The sequence below is a fragment of the Sinocyclocheilus rhinocerous genome, unplaced genomic scaffold (genome assembly GCF_001515625.1).
Source record: "Sinocyclocheilus rhinocerous isolate Xijiao unplaced genomic scaffold, SAMN03320098_v1.1 scaffold1294, whole genome shotgun sequence".
In the NCBI taxonomy this organism is placed as follows: domain Eukaryota; kingdom Metazoa; phylum Chordata; class Actinopteri; order Cypriniformes; family Cyprinidae; genus Sinocyclocheilus; species Sinocyclocheilus rhinocerous.
In genome coordinates this window covers 1,661,710-1,675,928 of record NW_015656157.1, presented here as the reverse complement: position 1 = coordinate 1,675,928, position 14,219 = coordinate 1,661,710, and the positions used below count along the sequence as shown (strand labels likewise).

The 14,219-nt window shown below is 36.3% G+C and overlaps 1 protein-coding gene across 8 annotated transcripts in view; it reads right to left on the bottom strand.

Annotated features, from left to right (window-relative positions):
* LOC107719584 (transcription factor E2-alpha-like) overlaps positions 1–3,903 on the bottom strand; it is a 25,591-nt gene extending 21,688 nt beyond the window's left edge. For 6 of the 8 annotated variants that reach the window (XM_016527046.1, XM_016527049.1, XM_016527051.1 and 3 more), the window contains exon 1: positions 3,329–3,405. Coding sequence is in view for 1 of the 8 variants with exons in the window: in XM_016527050.1 (XP_016382536.1) it covers positions 3,329–3,426 (98 nt within the window). In the remaining 7 variants the exon portion in view is untranslated. Of the gene's footprint in view, positions 1–3,328 lie in introns of all 8 variants that reach the window. The other 2 variants (XM_016527050.1, XM_016527053.1) reach the window with 2 other exon arrangements.
* Positions 3,904–14,219: the final 10,316 nt, after the last annotated feature.

Sequence of the window (14,219 nt, the reverse complement as noted above, 5' to 3'; positions counted from 1 at the left end):
CCACACAGTGACGTAGACATGTGGGGGCGTGTTAGAACGAGCCGTTTTAGGTAGGTGTGGCTGACTCTTAACTTTTATAAAGAATATCTCTTTGGATTTGAGACTTTAGTCTTTGCAACTTCACAGATCTTCTTTATGCACCAAGAGCTTGTAACACTCCAAAGAGACAGGAATAATTGAAATCGCATCATATGACCCCTTTAAAGAGTATATTACCAGCATTTCCATGTCTCAAATGAAAAATGAGACTAATTTTAATTAACTAACTATGAATCGCTTCAGGAGGTTTCACAAACAACCACTGCCAAGTTATTATCTTTGTCCAAGATTTTAATCGTAAATCTAAACCTTGCCTGATAATTAATTTGGCCAAAGACATCCTGTATGTTTTACACACTACACTTAGTCTTGTGCTACAATGAAACAGCCAAAAAAGCATTACAGGCCAAACATTTTGTTTTCAAAGAGCCAGTCCTTCTATAACATCAGTCAATCTTATTATTCATATTGTTGTGTTATGCAACATCAGCACAGCAATGAAACTAAATGCAATCACCAGTCAATAAGTTTCCATGAAACCATGATATCAGTACATGGAACATGCAAATCAATGTTCTTAACTTATTGTACATCTCTGTTCTGTGTATGATTTATAATTATCTGGCCAGTTGATTTGCATAAAAGGAGACCATCAAACAAGGCGGGAAAATTTTATACAACCACCAACTGCAGTAAAATGTTTTAAAAGTTGCTATTTTGCTAAAATACAATGAAATGGCCAAATATTGGTAAATGAGAAACTTTTTTTTCTCAAAAACATCTTAAGGGGTCCTGTATGCTATTTGATGCAAACAGGTGGTGTGCTTTAGCAGTCCTGCTTATTAACCATTAGTTTCTCTTTAGCAGTCTGATTATAACACCATTACAAGCCAATGGCTAAAAAAAAAGTGTTTTTACACCTTGCAAGTACAGTACATATTATTCACACTGCTTTTTCAACTCCCAAACAAAAACAGCTAAATGAAAACATACAGAATGTGGCCCCTTAGTAAAAAGACAAGAAAGATAGTAACAGAGGGCCCAAATCCCCCTCAAGCCTTTGCCAACCAAAACAAAGCCAAAACACAGGTAAAAAATATATTTTACTCAGTATACTAGCATATTTCCATGTAAAATGTGACAAACGTCTCAGATACGAGAGACATGGAGCGATTGTAACTGGTATAAACAGCCCTGGTTGTCGAATGAGGTGAAGGCCATATAGTAGCCTATTAGGGTTGGGAATCGAGAGCCGGTTCTTTTTTATATTTTAAAAAACGGAAACGAATTATTTATGATGTACAATTCATTTAGCACTTTTTGATCATGCAGACCACGGTGATCTGACAGCATTTCCTATTATTCATTTTATCTAGAGCATTAAACATACAGCGCGACCAGTCTAATCCGATTCCTAAACGAGTGACTCTAGGAGTCGATTCTTTTAAGTGATTAAAAAAATACAGTACTACCAGTGCAATTCGATTTCCGAACGAATGATTCTTATGAACCGGTTCTGTATAGTGGATCGAAAACACTTATGAATCAGTCGGAGCTGTTAATGAATTACTCTAACTCACTTAACCCCTAGTTATTTATTTTGTTAAGTCTGATTTGAAATAAACCAATAATTTAAATAAACATAATTAATGACTGGTTGTTCGTATGACAACGTGCAAATAAGATAAGGCCTACACATCATGTAGTCTAGGTATATTCTAGGCTATATAAATAATGAATGAAACCGGTTACCACCTTTTTGTTTTGTTTGCCATTTGCATTAAAATTAGAGCCAGTTTCATGATGCATTCATGACAGCTCTAAAAGTCTGTAAATAAACACCTATGAGAGAGATGTACATTTATTTGTTATGTCGGTTCTGCTGAAATCTGAAATGGTCGCATAATTTGCCAAAAAAAAAATAAAAAATAACTACCTAAGGCTGTAAATGCAATAAAAATGTTTTCCAGATATTATTTAATAAATCATTAAAATCGCCAAGAAATCATTATGAGAAGAACTGGAGCAGAATCGTTAAATTCCTTACAATTTCCATCCCTAACGGTAAAGGTTCCTATCTCTCTCTCTCTCACACACACACACACACACACACACACACACATACACGACAAAGAGAAATTAATAAGGGGACACTAAAAACAAGGCCAAACACGAGTTTTAAAACGTATTTCGTAGTTAAAAGGTAAATAGTATCTTTAGTCCGGTATCACTGCAGCCATTGGTGGTTGGTTAGTTGTAAGAGAGAGCGCAACAGTGTTACCACTAACCACAAATTTAATGTAGGCTACCCGAACAAAATCCACGTTATGAATAAAAATGCGTAAAATACATATACATATATAGCCTATGTATATGTCTATTTTAAAACCCATCTCAATTGCTGAATGTGCAGACACGTTTAAACTAGAGTTCAGTCACGTCCCTTTCTTTGTGTAACTTGGACTAAGCTTCATCCAGACATGAACAATGTCAATATTTATTCTCAGTTGTAAACTTATTGTATTCCGATAGCTTAACCATTTCGAAAACAGATAGGCCACATTGATCGCGAGCACGTACTTTTGATAAGGGCGGCATTATTATCAATATATTAACCAGCCGTAGAGCCGAAAATCTCAACTATTCATGTGTTGTGAGATAAATGTACAAGCTTGGCTGGGGATTAAGCAAAAGTTAATAAAAGTACCGCTACAAAATGTCAACTTTTCCTCGAGAGACTCGCGAGTTGATGAAGGCGAGTGGGGGTGGGGGTGGGGGGCGAGGTATTTCCTGCCAAAAAATATTCAACTAAGTAACTGAATTATCCAAAGGTTTTTATGAAAAGCAAACCTGGATACAACACACTTCAACCCGGTGCTTAAGTTCAGTAGGAAATTGTACATTTTAACAAGTCTAACCAATTAAAGTAACTTTCAGCCATTAGTTATTTGTAATTTAAATGTGCACTGACAGCTCGCTCTTAACTAGTCACTTAAACTCATAAGCGCCCCACAAAACTAATCCTTACTTTGATAAAAGGACAAAGGAGTCATTTCTGTAAGGATAGAACTGGGTTAAAGACCACCAGCACAAAACTGGGCAGGACTTCCCACCACAGCCACTAAGCAAGAAAAAACTGCATCCCCACACTTTCATAAGCACACATCCCTAAAACTTGCTAAATGGAACTTCAATATGCAATTATGTGATTTCTATGATGTAAATATGAGACTAAAATACTTCAACTTAGTAACCCAGTAAAATACGACAAAAAGGCAATAAGCTTTACCTCTGTTTATCAGTTGTTTTACATCCAGCAGTAAAAAGAAAGGTTGAATCTCGTAGGGAAAAACCATAAAACTTGAAAGAATTTGAAGCACGGCGCATTTAAGGCTGATAGGCGCAACAATGTGTGTTATTCCTCCTTTGACATCCTCCTACAAAACACCAACGTCATAAATACAATGTTGCAGGTCTGTATCCAAACAATCCCGCGCCACGACTTCCTTTATGTTGTTACAATTGAGGTGAATTCATTCTTCTAGTAGACATCTTGACCACCTCCATCCACACTGTGAGCAGCAACAATGTATTCCTCCGCATGGAAAGAGGGGCCTCAAACGCTCGGGTGTCCAGTTTCATGTGCCCAGGGGAGTCAAGAGTTTTTTCGACAAGGTCTACCGATTAAAAAAAAACACGGATTGGTCAGAACGCGCAGAATAGTTGTTAATCATTATTCAGACAAGATTTAATAGGTGTAGTTTAAGGGGAAAATAATTGGAAACAGGAACTATAATATCCGGCGGAGGTTGATGGTAGAAAAGTAAGCGGCATTTATACAAGAGCAGTAAGAGATGGAAAGATAAACCCGCATGCTAGTAGCCAATAGAAAGGCGACAGAAAGTGACAGGCAGTTGGAATGTCCAATGGCCACACGTATAGTCACTCTAGACCCGCCCCCTTCATGACGACATTGTGTGTTCAGTGAGGCTGACTGAAGGGGCTAGAGCGCAGCCTGCGTGACATCATTTTATTAGTCTGGTTAATGTCTACGCCCGCGCGTTGTATCGCTACTTTGGCTAAAAACGCTCGTAAAAGAGTATTCACAGTTGGACGCATAAACGTTAGGAATATTACTTTTTTATTTGTTTACTTAACCCATTTCTGTTAGAATTATTTCATTTGGTTAGGCTACTCGCCAACGGTAACATTCAAACAGACTTTAATATCCTTCAGTTTGAATGAAAAAACACTAAGTTCACATTGGGGGCTTAGTGACTACTAGTTAGTTTGTAACTGAATCTGTACTTGATTTGGTCAAACCATTTGTTCTTAAGGTAAGACTTTGCTAAGGTAAGTAGTAAACATTACATGACATCTGCCTTTATTGTTCTAATAAGAAGCCTTCAAACAGAAGTAGTGATTACTTCTGATTACTTTGCATTTCAGTATCCAGTTAAAAGTTTATATTTAATTTTTTTGCCTCACGTGACTGTTAACAGTGATGAATTACATTTTTGTCCAAATGTATTACATAAATAACCATATCATATATTACATATTACATTTAACATTCTTGAGCAGTATTATTCAGTGGCTATCATACAAATAGCCTATATGTAAAATTTACACTACCAACTAACTTGGCAAAGTTGCATAAATCCCAAGAGCTTGTAACACTCCAAAGAGAAAGGAAAAATTGAAATCGCATCATATGACCCCTTTAACCATTACACTACAACCACCCCATGCAAAATGTAATTTCACAAGAAAGCACTTATTTTTTAAATGTAGGCTATGTTTAAAGTACTAAGCTGGTATGCAGAACCAAAGCAAAAGTGAAGTCTACATTGATAATTACACCAAATATTTTCCCCTACTGAGCATGTACTTCCAGTCATAAATCTCACCACAACCACAGAATTGTTTCCGTCTCTCCCTGTGGCTGATTCATAGAGCTGGTCTAGTGAGAGGGGGGAGAGGAGCATGGGATCACAGAATCCAGGGATCATAACAGAGCGTGTAGTGGGGGGATGGGATGAGAGGCCATGCAGCATGGCCAGAGGAAGAGAGATGGATGATGGCAGGAAACAACAGATGAAGAGTTAGAAGTCAAAGCTCCACTCAATTGTAGATTTCATACCACACCAATCCTACAGAAATGAACAACCAGAAAGAAAATAAAATGAGGAAATGAGGTCAACCAAAGTAAGGAGAGGAGTCTAAATATTGGTGAAGATCATGTAAAATGTCACGAAGGGGCTTAAATTCCAATAGTGGATACATAAAACCAATTATTTAGTTAATTGTTAGAGAGACTGAACAGCTGAGAAGGGTGTGGTTTAAAAAAGCTCATTAATAATAATAATAACAATAATTAAATGGAAAGTTTATATTTTATGTTTTTCTGAAGAAACCACATTTTATTGAGTGAAAAAGAGGACAAAATAGCAAAATCAAAGCAGAAAACTGAACTGTTTAAGATCTCCACAGCAGGGAGTAAGCAAAATTAGGAAATAATATCATGGATATCTCTTGAATAACTAAAGGCACAGTAAATTGTAATAATTAGCCCCAAGGGTCCTATATGGTGGACAATGGAGCTGTAAGCCAAAGGAATACAGCTGGGTTACACATACCTTTACTAGCGTAGAGAGAGCGCCGCGTATAATAACTATAATGTTTGATCATGCATACATTTATTTACATATATAGGCTATATGTCATATAGTTTAACCAGTTTTTCAAGCAAAGTCAAATGAGCCTACTGCTATAGGTCAGATTGTGGTTCACGGTGAACAGTGGGATTTCAAGAGCGAAATTAGCGAGCTTGTAAGATCTCCAAGTAGTTTGTAGTAACAGCTGGGCCTGACATGGAGAGCATGCAGTGGGTCATGTAGAAAGGAGGGTTAAAACAGACAAAAGGAAAAAAATCTTGAAGGAAAGAAGCATTGTTGTTCGGAAAGACGTCCAGGCAAACAAGAAAAAAAGATATGTAAATTTCTTGATTGAGATATTACTTTGATGGACACTGGAATTGTCATCAAAGCAGTCGTAACATAGCAAACAGGAAAACGGCGAGGGCAATTCAGAGAGTGGCTGTGAAATGTGACAGATTTACACCTTGAAGGAAAGAAGCATTGTTGTTCGGAAAGACGTCCAGGCAAACAAGAAAAAAAGATATGTAAATTTCTTGATTGAGATATTACTTTGATGGACACTGGAATTGTCATCAAAGCAGTCGTAACATAGCAAACAGGAAAACGGCGAGAGCAATTCAGAGAGTGGCTGTGAAATGTGACAGATTAACACAAAAAATCCATGATGGTTTAGTATAATATCTTGTTTCCATGCTTGGTAGGATTCATTATCTAAGAGACTCTGTTGAATCCTCCTTCCAGCCATCCTCCGCCCTCTGTCTGTAATTAACGGCAGATGTAGAAGTAAAATTAGCATATGTTTCACACGTTTCTGCTAATCATTCATACATTTGTGTGAGCGTATAAAATATTTATCTATGTAGAAAGTCTTAATAAAGACTATTGTTTTTGCTATTGTAACATTTCCTTGGCATAATATTATACTACTCAATTTGAAGCATCCAATGAAATTACCATGCAATTATCATTAAATTGGTATATGCAAATTATTCATGACAGCGTGTATTTATTTGGTTTAACAGAGCGTAAGTATTATTTTCGTGTGTTTTCTGTATGCATTGATAATGATGAACCACTTTTTCAATGGTTCAAAAAGCACTTGTTTGGGGGAGTTTAGATGGTTTTCCACAAAAAAAAAAATTTGCACCTTTCAAACATTTGGCAAGATACATGTTGGATATGCAAAACTGAAATTAGCATAAAAATAAGCATTTAAATCAAAAGAAAAAACATTCTATACATTTTACAAAATGATTTTATAATTACTCATTTGGCCTATTTTTTTTATAATTAATTAATTTTGTGACATTATTTTTTGTAATTTAAGCACAATTTTCTTTCCCATACTCCAAATGACCCCAAAGGTGAAGGTTTAATTTAAAAAAAAATCATGTTTCAATGATGTTACAAAATCTTAATAACCCTAAAATACATTAGTATAAAAATGTTATACTAATAAAAATTTGTATAAAAATAGGTGTCCGGGTCAACCAATTTCACCCTAAAATCAAAAGAAAGAGACAAGAAATTATGTCAAAATAAATGTAAACAATTTAAAAAATAAATTAAAACAAATATATCAGAAATGGGATTATTTATTTATTTTTGCAAATTCCTACACAATTCTCATTACCGTTATGCAAAAAAAATGAAAATAAAAATGTTGACCTATTTGTTTGTATATTTGTTGTTTGTTTGATATATTGTTCATTACCATAATACACTTTAATGTGAAAGAAAATTCTATTATTTCAATAGTAAAGTATTTATACATTGTAGTAGCTTTTTGTGCTGTTAATTTTCTATTCTAATGTTAATTCATAAATTATTTTAAATTCAACCTGGACATAATTAATGTAGTACAGTAATGAGAATCTAATGACAATCATAAGAATATGACAAAGCTCAGAAGTAAAACTATAGCTGGATTAATTATGGTGATGAGAATGGCAGAATGTATTTCTCGGTCGGTATGTAGTGTATAATGAAAAATATCTCAAAATGCAATCAGTGGGAAACCAAACCATTCTGTGGAACAGAGCACCTGCAGTCGGTTGGTTTGAACCTGAAGCTTCTCGCCGTGTGCATCTCCAGAGTTTTCCATTTCCAGGTCATCTGAGCATAGAACCCACCTTTTATCTCTGTTTGCTCTACAGCACTGCACAGTATGAACCCCTAACCTTTTCATGCATTCATCCTCCTCACCGAACTCTCTAATCTCTGATTTACTTCTCTCTTTTCACATCACTAAAAGCCATCTGAGCTCTTCAAAGAAACTCCTCCATGGCTGCTGTATCACACAGATGTTTGGGGTGCGCTGTGCTGCACTCGTTGACTACCTGCAGTGGAGGGCGAGATCTCTGGTGCATACGGTAGTGATCAGACATGAAACTAGGCCAAGCTTCACAACCCCAAAGCCTCACCAACCCCCATCAACTCAAACAGTGACATCTCTATGACAATCACCGACTGAAGCCTTTCATTCTCAAACAAGAATCTTGATTTACTTTAAGTCTTTGAAATACAGCAGTGAATACGCTGATTCTAAAAATTATTGTGTAGCCACATGGAAACATTTTTCTGAAACTCTTCTTCACCGATTGATGTTTTTGGCCCTTTGCCCATGTTCTGGGACTATTTGAGTCGGAGGGGAGGAGAGAGGCAGAACACGAAGTATCTGTCTGTTTTGCTTGCCCTGCACATGGTAAACTGACCCCCGCTGACTTTGCTCGATTGGAGGCCAGTCAACGGACACTAAAATGAAGGCACCCACCTTTACAGCACCCTGGGAAAAGGACCATCAACCCAGCATGTTGATTAGTAGCGATACCAATGCTTACCAAATGCCTTGGGTAGATAAGACAAGACCACCTGACCATGCCAGAAACGGTTTCACTACACAAAACCTGCATTTCACCAAAAAAAAGAAAGAAAATGTCGATATATTTGTGACCCTGGACCACAAAACCAGTCTCAAGTCGCTGGGGTATTTGTAGCAATAGCCAAAAATACATTGTATGGGTCAAAATTATTGATTTTTCTTTTATGCCAAAAATCATTAGGATATTAAGTAAAGATCATGTTCCATGAAGATATTTTGTAAATTTCCTACTGTAAATATATGAAAACTTAATTTTTGATTAGTAATATGCATTGCTAAGAACTTCATTTGGACAACTTTAAAGGCGATTTTCTCAATATTTTGATTTTTTTTTGCACCCTCAGATTCCAGATTTTCAAATAGTTGTATCTCGGCCAAATATTGTTCTATTCTAACAAACCATATGGAAAGCTTATTTATTCAGATTTCATATGATGTATAAATCTAAGTTTCGAAAAATTTACCCTTATGACTGGTTTTGTGGTCCAGGGTTACATTTTATACCATTATTTTACATTTCATTTAGCCTATTTTTGGTTATTAATTATTTTTGAAACATTATTTTTTTTATTACAGTTAAGCACATTTCTCACAAATAGTTTCCTAAATGTCAAAAAAGGTTACATTTTACCCCAAAATCAAAAGACAAAAATATATAAATTGTATACAATTATGATATAATCATTCATTTAGCCTATTTTTGATTATTAATTATTATTGTGCCAATATTTTTGTAACAATTAAGCACATTTTTCACAAACGGTTTCCGAAACGGTTTAATTGCAGTAAATCTTGCAGTTTACATTTAAAAAAAATAAAAAAATCATAATAATTCATTTAGCTTATTTTTGATTGTTATTTAATTTTTATTGTGACCTTATTTTTGTGACAATTAAGCACAGTCCCAAATTGTCAATACCGTAATGTGTGAGTTTTATAACTGAGTTTGTCTGTAATGTCTATTATTGTCAATAATAATTAGATTTATTAGATCACTAATAATTAGATAATTATTGTAATATAGTAAGTTTGCATTATGCTAATAAAAGTGTGGGTGGGGTTAATTCAAGACAAAATAATGTCAGAATAATGTTACAAAATCTAAAATGTCAATTCATACAAAATAATTGGCATCTTTTATCTTATTTTATGTATTTATTCATGCGAAACATTATCCAGTTATGTTCTTGACAGGTTTTCATAAGATTCATTTGCACATCAAAACACTTTTGAGAACTGAAAAATAAAATGGGGCAATGTGGTTGCCCTCGGTATTTGTACGTTTTTCCAACCATTTCACACTCAATCTCTCAAGGGTCTCGTAAGATTATATCATGTGTTCCCCTATCTCTGACACACCTGCCATTTTTGGATCCCAACGTTGCACATTTTGCTCGGGCAGCCCCTGCTCTATCACCCACGCATCAGGTACAGTGAGTGTAGCGTAGACTTCCTGTTTACAAACCCCAAGCCCTCCAGCTTCCCGCCACACAGACCTGCGGTCGCTCAAGCGCTAACTTAATGTGACACGGAGCGAGATGCAGTATAAGTTCATTAACCCGTTCGCAATCCAAAGGAAGCCTGTTTGTATACACATCCACATTTGGTAAATGATCTTTTGAAACTTTCTTAACATAAATATGTTGTAAATAAAAGAATAGTTACGCATATATGTGTCTGTGAGGGGTACACTTACGTTAAAGGGATAGTTAAGCCAAAAATGAAAACTTTGTAATTATTTACTCACATTCCCCTTACGAAAAAGAAGTTTATTCAAGTGTGCTATTAGTATACTTCTTTTAAACTAAAAATAGGAAAGTATACTTTTAGTCTACTTTTTATGTACTTCTCAGAAATGGGCTTTATGTACTTCTCAGAAATATACTTAAAATGACATTTAAGTATACTTGACTTATACTTAGAAAAAGTCTAAATATATTTGAGCTATAATTGTGCTCCTAGAATCCGTGTTTTCATTGTTATACTGTAGGGGGCGCTAGTACACATCTTCTGTACAGAATTTCCTAAAAACACAAGTGAAGAAAAAACTTATACTTGAACTTTACTTAAGTATACTTACTAAAATAAACTTGAAGTATACTACTTTTTGGTAAGGGTCATGTCATTCTAAATCCGTATAAATGTCTTTTTCTTCTTCTTCTGTGGTACACAAAAGAAGAAATTGTGAAAACAACTTAAAGGGATAGTTCACCTTCAGTTGCTGGTCCCCTTTGACTTGCATAGTGTTTTTTTTCCCATTCTATGGAAGTCAATGGGGACCAGCAACTGAAGGTGAACTATCCCTTTAAGTGGCTGCTTACCATAAAATTACAATGGCTGCCTCCGAAAACTATAAAATGCTGTCTTCGGAGGCAGCATTCCAAGGCAGGAAGGCATCAAGGCACGTCCAAATCCAAATTCTGCTTTACTTCCTGTCTCCGGAGGTACCTTCTTCTGTTCGAATTTTGAAATCAGTATTATAGTAATTAAATATTCGTTTAGTTATCACCAAAACACGTTCTATTTTGTTGTAGATCATTAAACCGTCATGCTGCCTCGGAAGCCTGTCCGAAATCAGATTCATGTGGTGCCTTCGTGCAAAAACGCTGCCTACAAACTCATTGCCTCGTACGTTTTCGGATGCAGCCATTGACTGGAGTTTTTAAGCTTCCACTGGGCACCATAAAAGTAGTTCACAAGAACTGTGTGCTATATTCCAAAGCTTCCCAAATCATACGATAGATTTGTGAAAGAAACATACCGAACTTTAAGCCATTATTCACTGATAATCTTCCTTGCCGTTAATCGCAGTGAACTCATTATTGAGTCAGTGGGTTGAACGCGAAAACGAATCTGATTCATGGACGGATCATTCAGACAGGTTTTGTGAACCGAACCAACCGATTCATTCAAAAGAACCATTTCCGTCACACGCTTGAGGTATTTGGCCAATCACAACGCACTGGATAGCTGGCCAATCACAGCACACCTCGCTTTTTCAGACCGATGAGCTTTGTAAAAATCTACGCGTTTCAGAAAGGCGGGGCATAGAGGAGAAACAATAATGTACAGTATGTGGAAAATAATGTGTTTTTTGAACCTTAAACCGCATAAACACATTTCATTACACCAAATACACAAAATACTGTTCTTTTTAGCAACATCATATGACCCCTTTAACATTCTAAATCTTTCCTTCTGTGTTACACTGCACGCCATACAGGTTTGGAACGACATGAAGATAAGTAAATAGTGACAAGAATAGTCATCATTCCTTTAGGCAATTTTTTTATCACATTTTGAATGAAGTTAACTAACAAGGAGATGCAGAATGTGAAGCAAAGAGCGAAAGAAAGAAGGAGAGATGGATGAGGAGGGTGGAGGGGTGAAGTGGGAGATTGTGGGTGTCGTGGGACTACTTCAGTAACAATAACAGCATGTTTGTGTGTGCCTGTGTGAGCGAGAGTGAGGGAGTGTGAGTGGGGGGTGTTTTCGCTTGCAAAAGTGATGAAATAACATCTCCTCTCCATAACACAGCTGGTGCTGCCATGCAGACAGTCATGCTACCTGACCTCTCCGACATTCTCTCTGTCACTGTCTTTCTCAGGAACTCGCCTTCGCCACGATATGCCGTAAAACAAGATGTCTGTTTCGAGGACGTACAGCATAGCCCTACAGTATCCTGTTTATTGTTTAGAAAGTCTTTCAAAGGGCCCTTGGAATGTCAGGGTTCTGGATTCGCTCGTGTAATTTCACCCAGGGCCAAATGTTAGCATTTCTAGCGAATGTTTGGTTGTAGTCATTGAATGACCTGTACACTTTAGTTTTGTTGTGTGATTCCGGATAGGAAATTAGATCTTTGTAGCTTCCATAAAGGATTATATGATTACATATAGGAGTGACTTTTTAATATTTTCCTGTTTTTTTTGTCTGATTCTTTCATCCTTTTCTCCTCGTTCCCCTCCCCCCTTCTTTGCAGATTAGAATTCATTAGCAATCAAAGAGCCTCCAGAGAGCTCCAGTTCTTAATTACCCACTCATTTGCATTTTTGCATATTAATGACTGCAGAGTTTTGTTGGGGATTTTTGCCGCAGTGGTTTAAAGGTACCTCGCTTCTCAGTCTCCAGGGACCCGAGAGATGTCCAGAGGCGAGGCTTTGGGGCTGCGGTGGGGCCCTGAAAGCATTCTATGTGTGGAACGGGGTTGGGGGGCACTTGCGATACGGGATGTGAGGTTAAGGGGTTAAAGGTCAAGGTCCCTAATCAACATATGAAAGGGGGGGTTGTCTTGGGCTGCACCAAATTATTGACATGTGGAATAGTTACCGACAAATCCGTACTTGAAAAGAGACTAGAGTGATACTATTACCTTTTTCTTTATTTAAATAACCAATGTTTTGGCAAGTGTACTTGAGTGACGATCTATTTCAACCAATTCAAGTGTGATTTTAATGTCATTTGACTCTCAGTAATAATAGGCTGTCAATGAAACTGATTAAGACATATTTTTCTCTTTGAGATATCCCACCTGGAGTTCATTGTTGGGAAATCTGCAGTGGTTTTATATAGTCCTGTCCTAGCGTGAAATCTCTCTCTCACTGACTCACACACACACTGCAAGAAAAAAAAGAGAGAATACAAAGTGGGCCTGCAGATATCTTAAAAAAATGTAACCGGCTGCTTCAGGGTTTTCTTTGATCCCGGTGATCCTGTTTCCAACTCAATCTGTTCGGACAGAAAAAACACCCCTGAGTGAGAAAAACAATGTAGCCCCTTCGCCTGCTCTGTTCTGCTTAATTATTAATCACCCCTCAATTCTCTGTTTTCATCTTGTTTCTGTCGTGTCTGGGACATTAGGAGGAGGAGTACACTACCCATAGTCTCAAATAAGTACTTTACCTGAGAGGAGGGAAAATGTATTCACATATTTTACACACAAACACCCTAATAAAGTCTGGCACAACTATTTTCAGACCCACATGCTATTCATTCCCCCAATATGTTTTATGTGTCTTTTGAAGTTTTGACATCACGCTAATTTCTGTAATTTTATCACAGTGAGACAACCAAATTCACAGAATTCATAGAAATCACTGCTAATACTGATGTTTGTGTTGTTTTCCTGCCACAAACTGTGACTTTTCTGCACTTTATTGAGGAAGAAGTCATTATAGAATTGTTGTTTTTTTGTTAAACAAGATATTACAAAAGAAAGAATGTTAAGTGACAAAAGAAGAACATCTAAACTGATTACCAATTAAAGAGTAATGCCATGAAAAAAAGTTCAGTTAGGCAAAAGAGGGAAAAATGTAAATATTTCTTTAATTATCTACCAGCTTTTGATGTTGTGCGAGTAATGAAATTAGTGCATAGCACCCAGGGATATGGCAAAAACCAATGTAGTGAAATTATTTAAAATGGAACTCTGTGCTCGTTTATAATTGGATATTCTAATAAAATAACATTATTATGATTTCACTGTTAGTAATATTTCATCCAAAATATTAAGACATGCTGCATAACAGGAATGACCCAGTCTGTAAGAATGGCCACAGTTCAAAATCAGATTAATTTATACTTAATTATGTATTCAAAATTTTTTTTAGACAACCCTATTGTGAAACTCACTATACACAAAG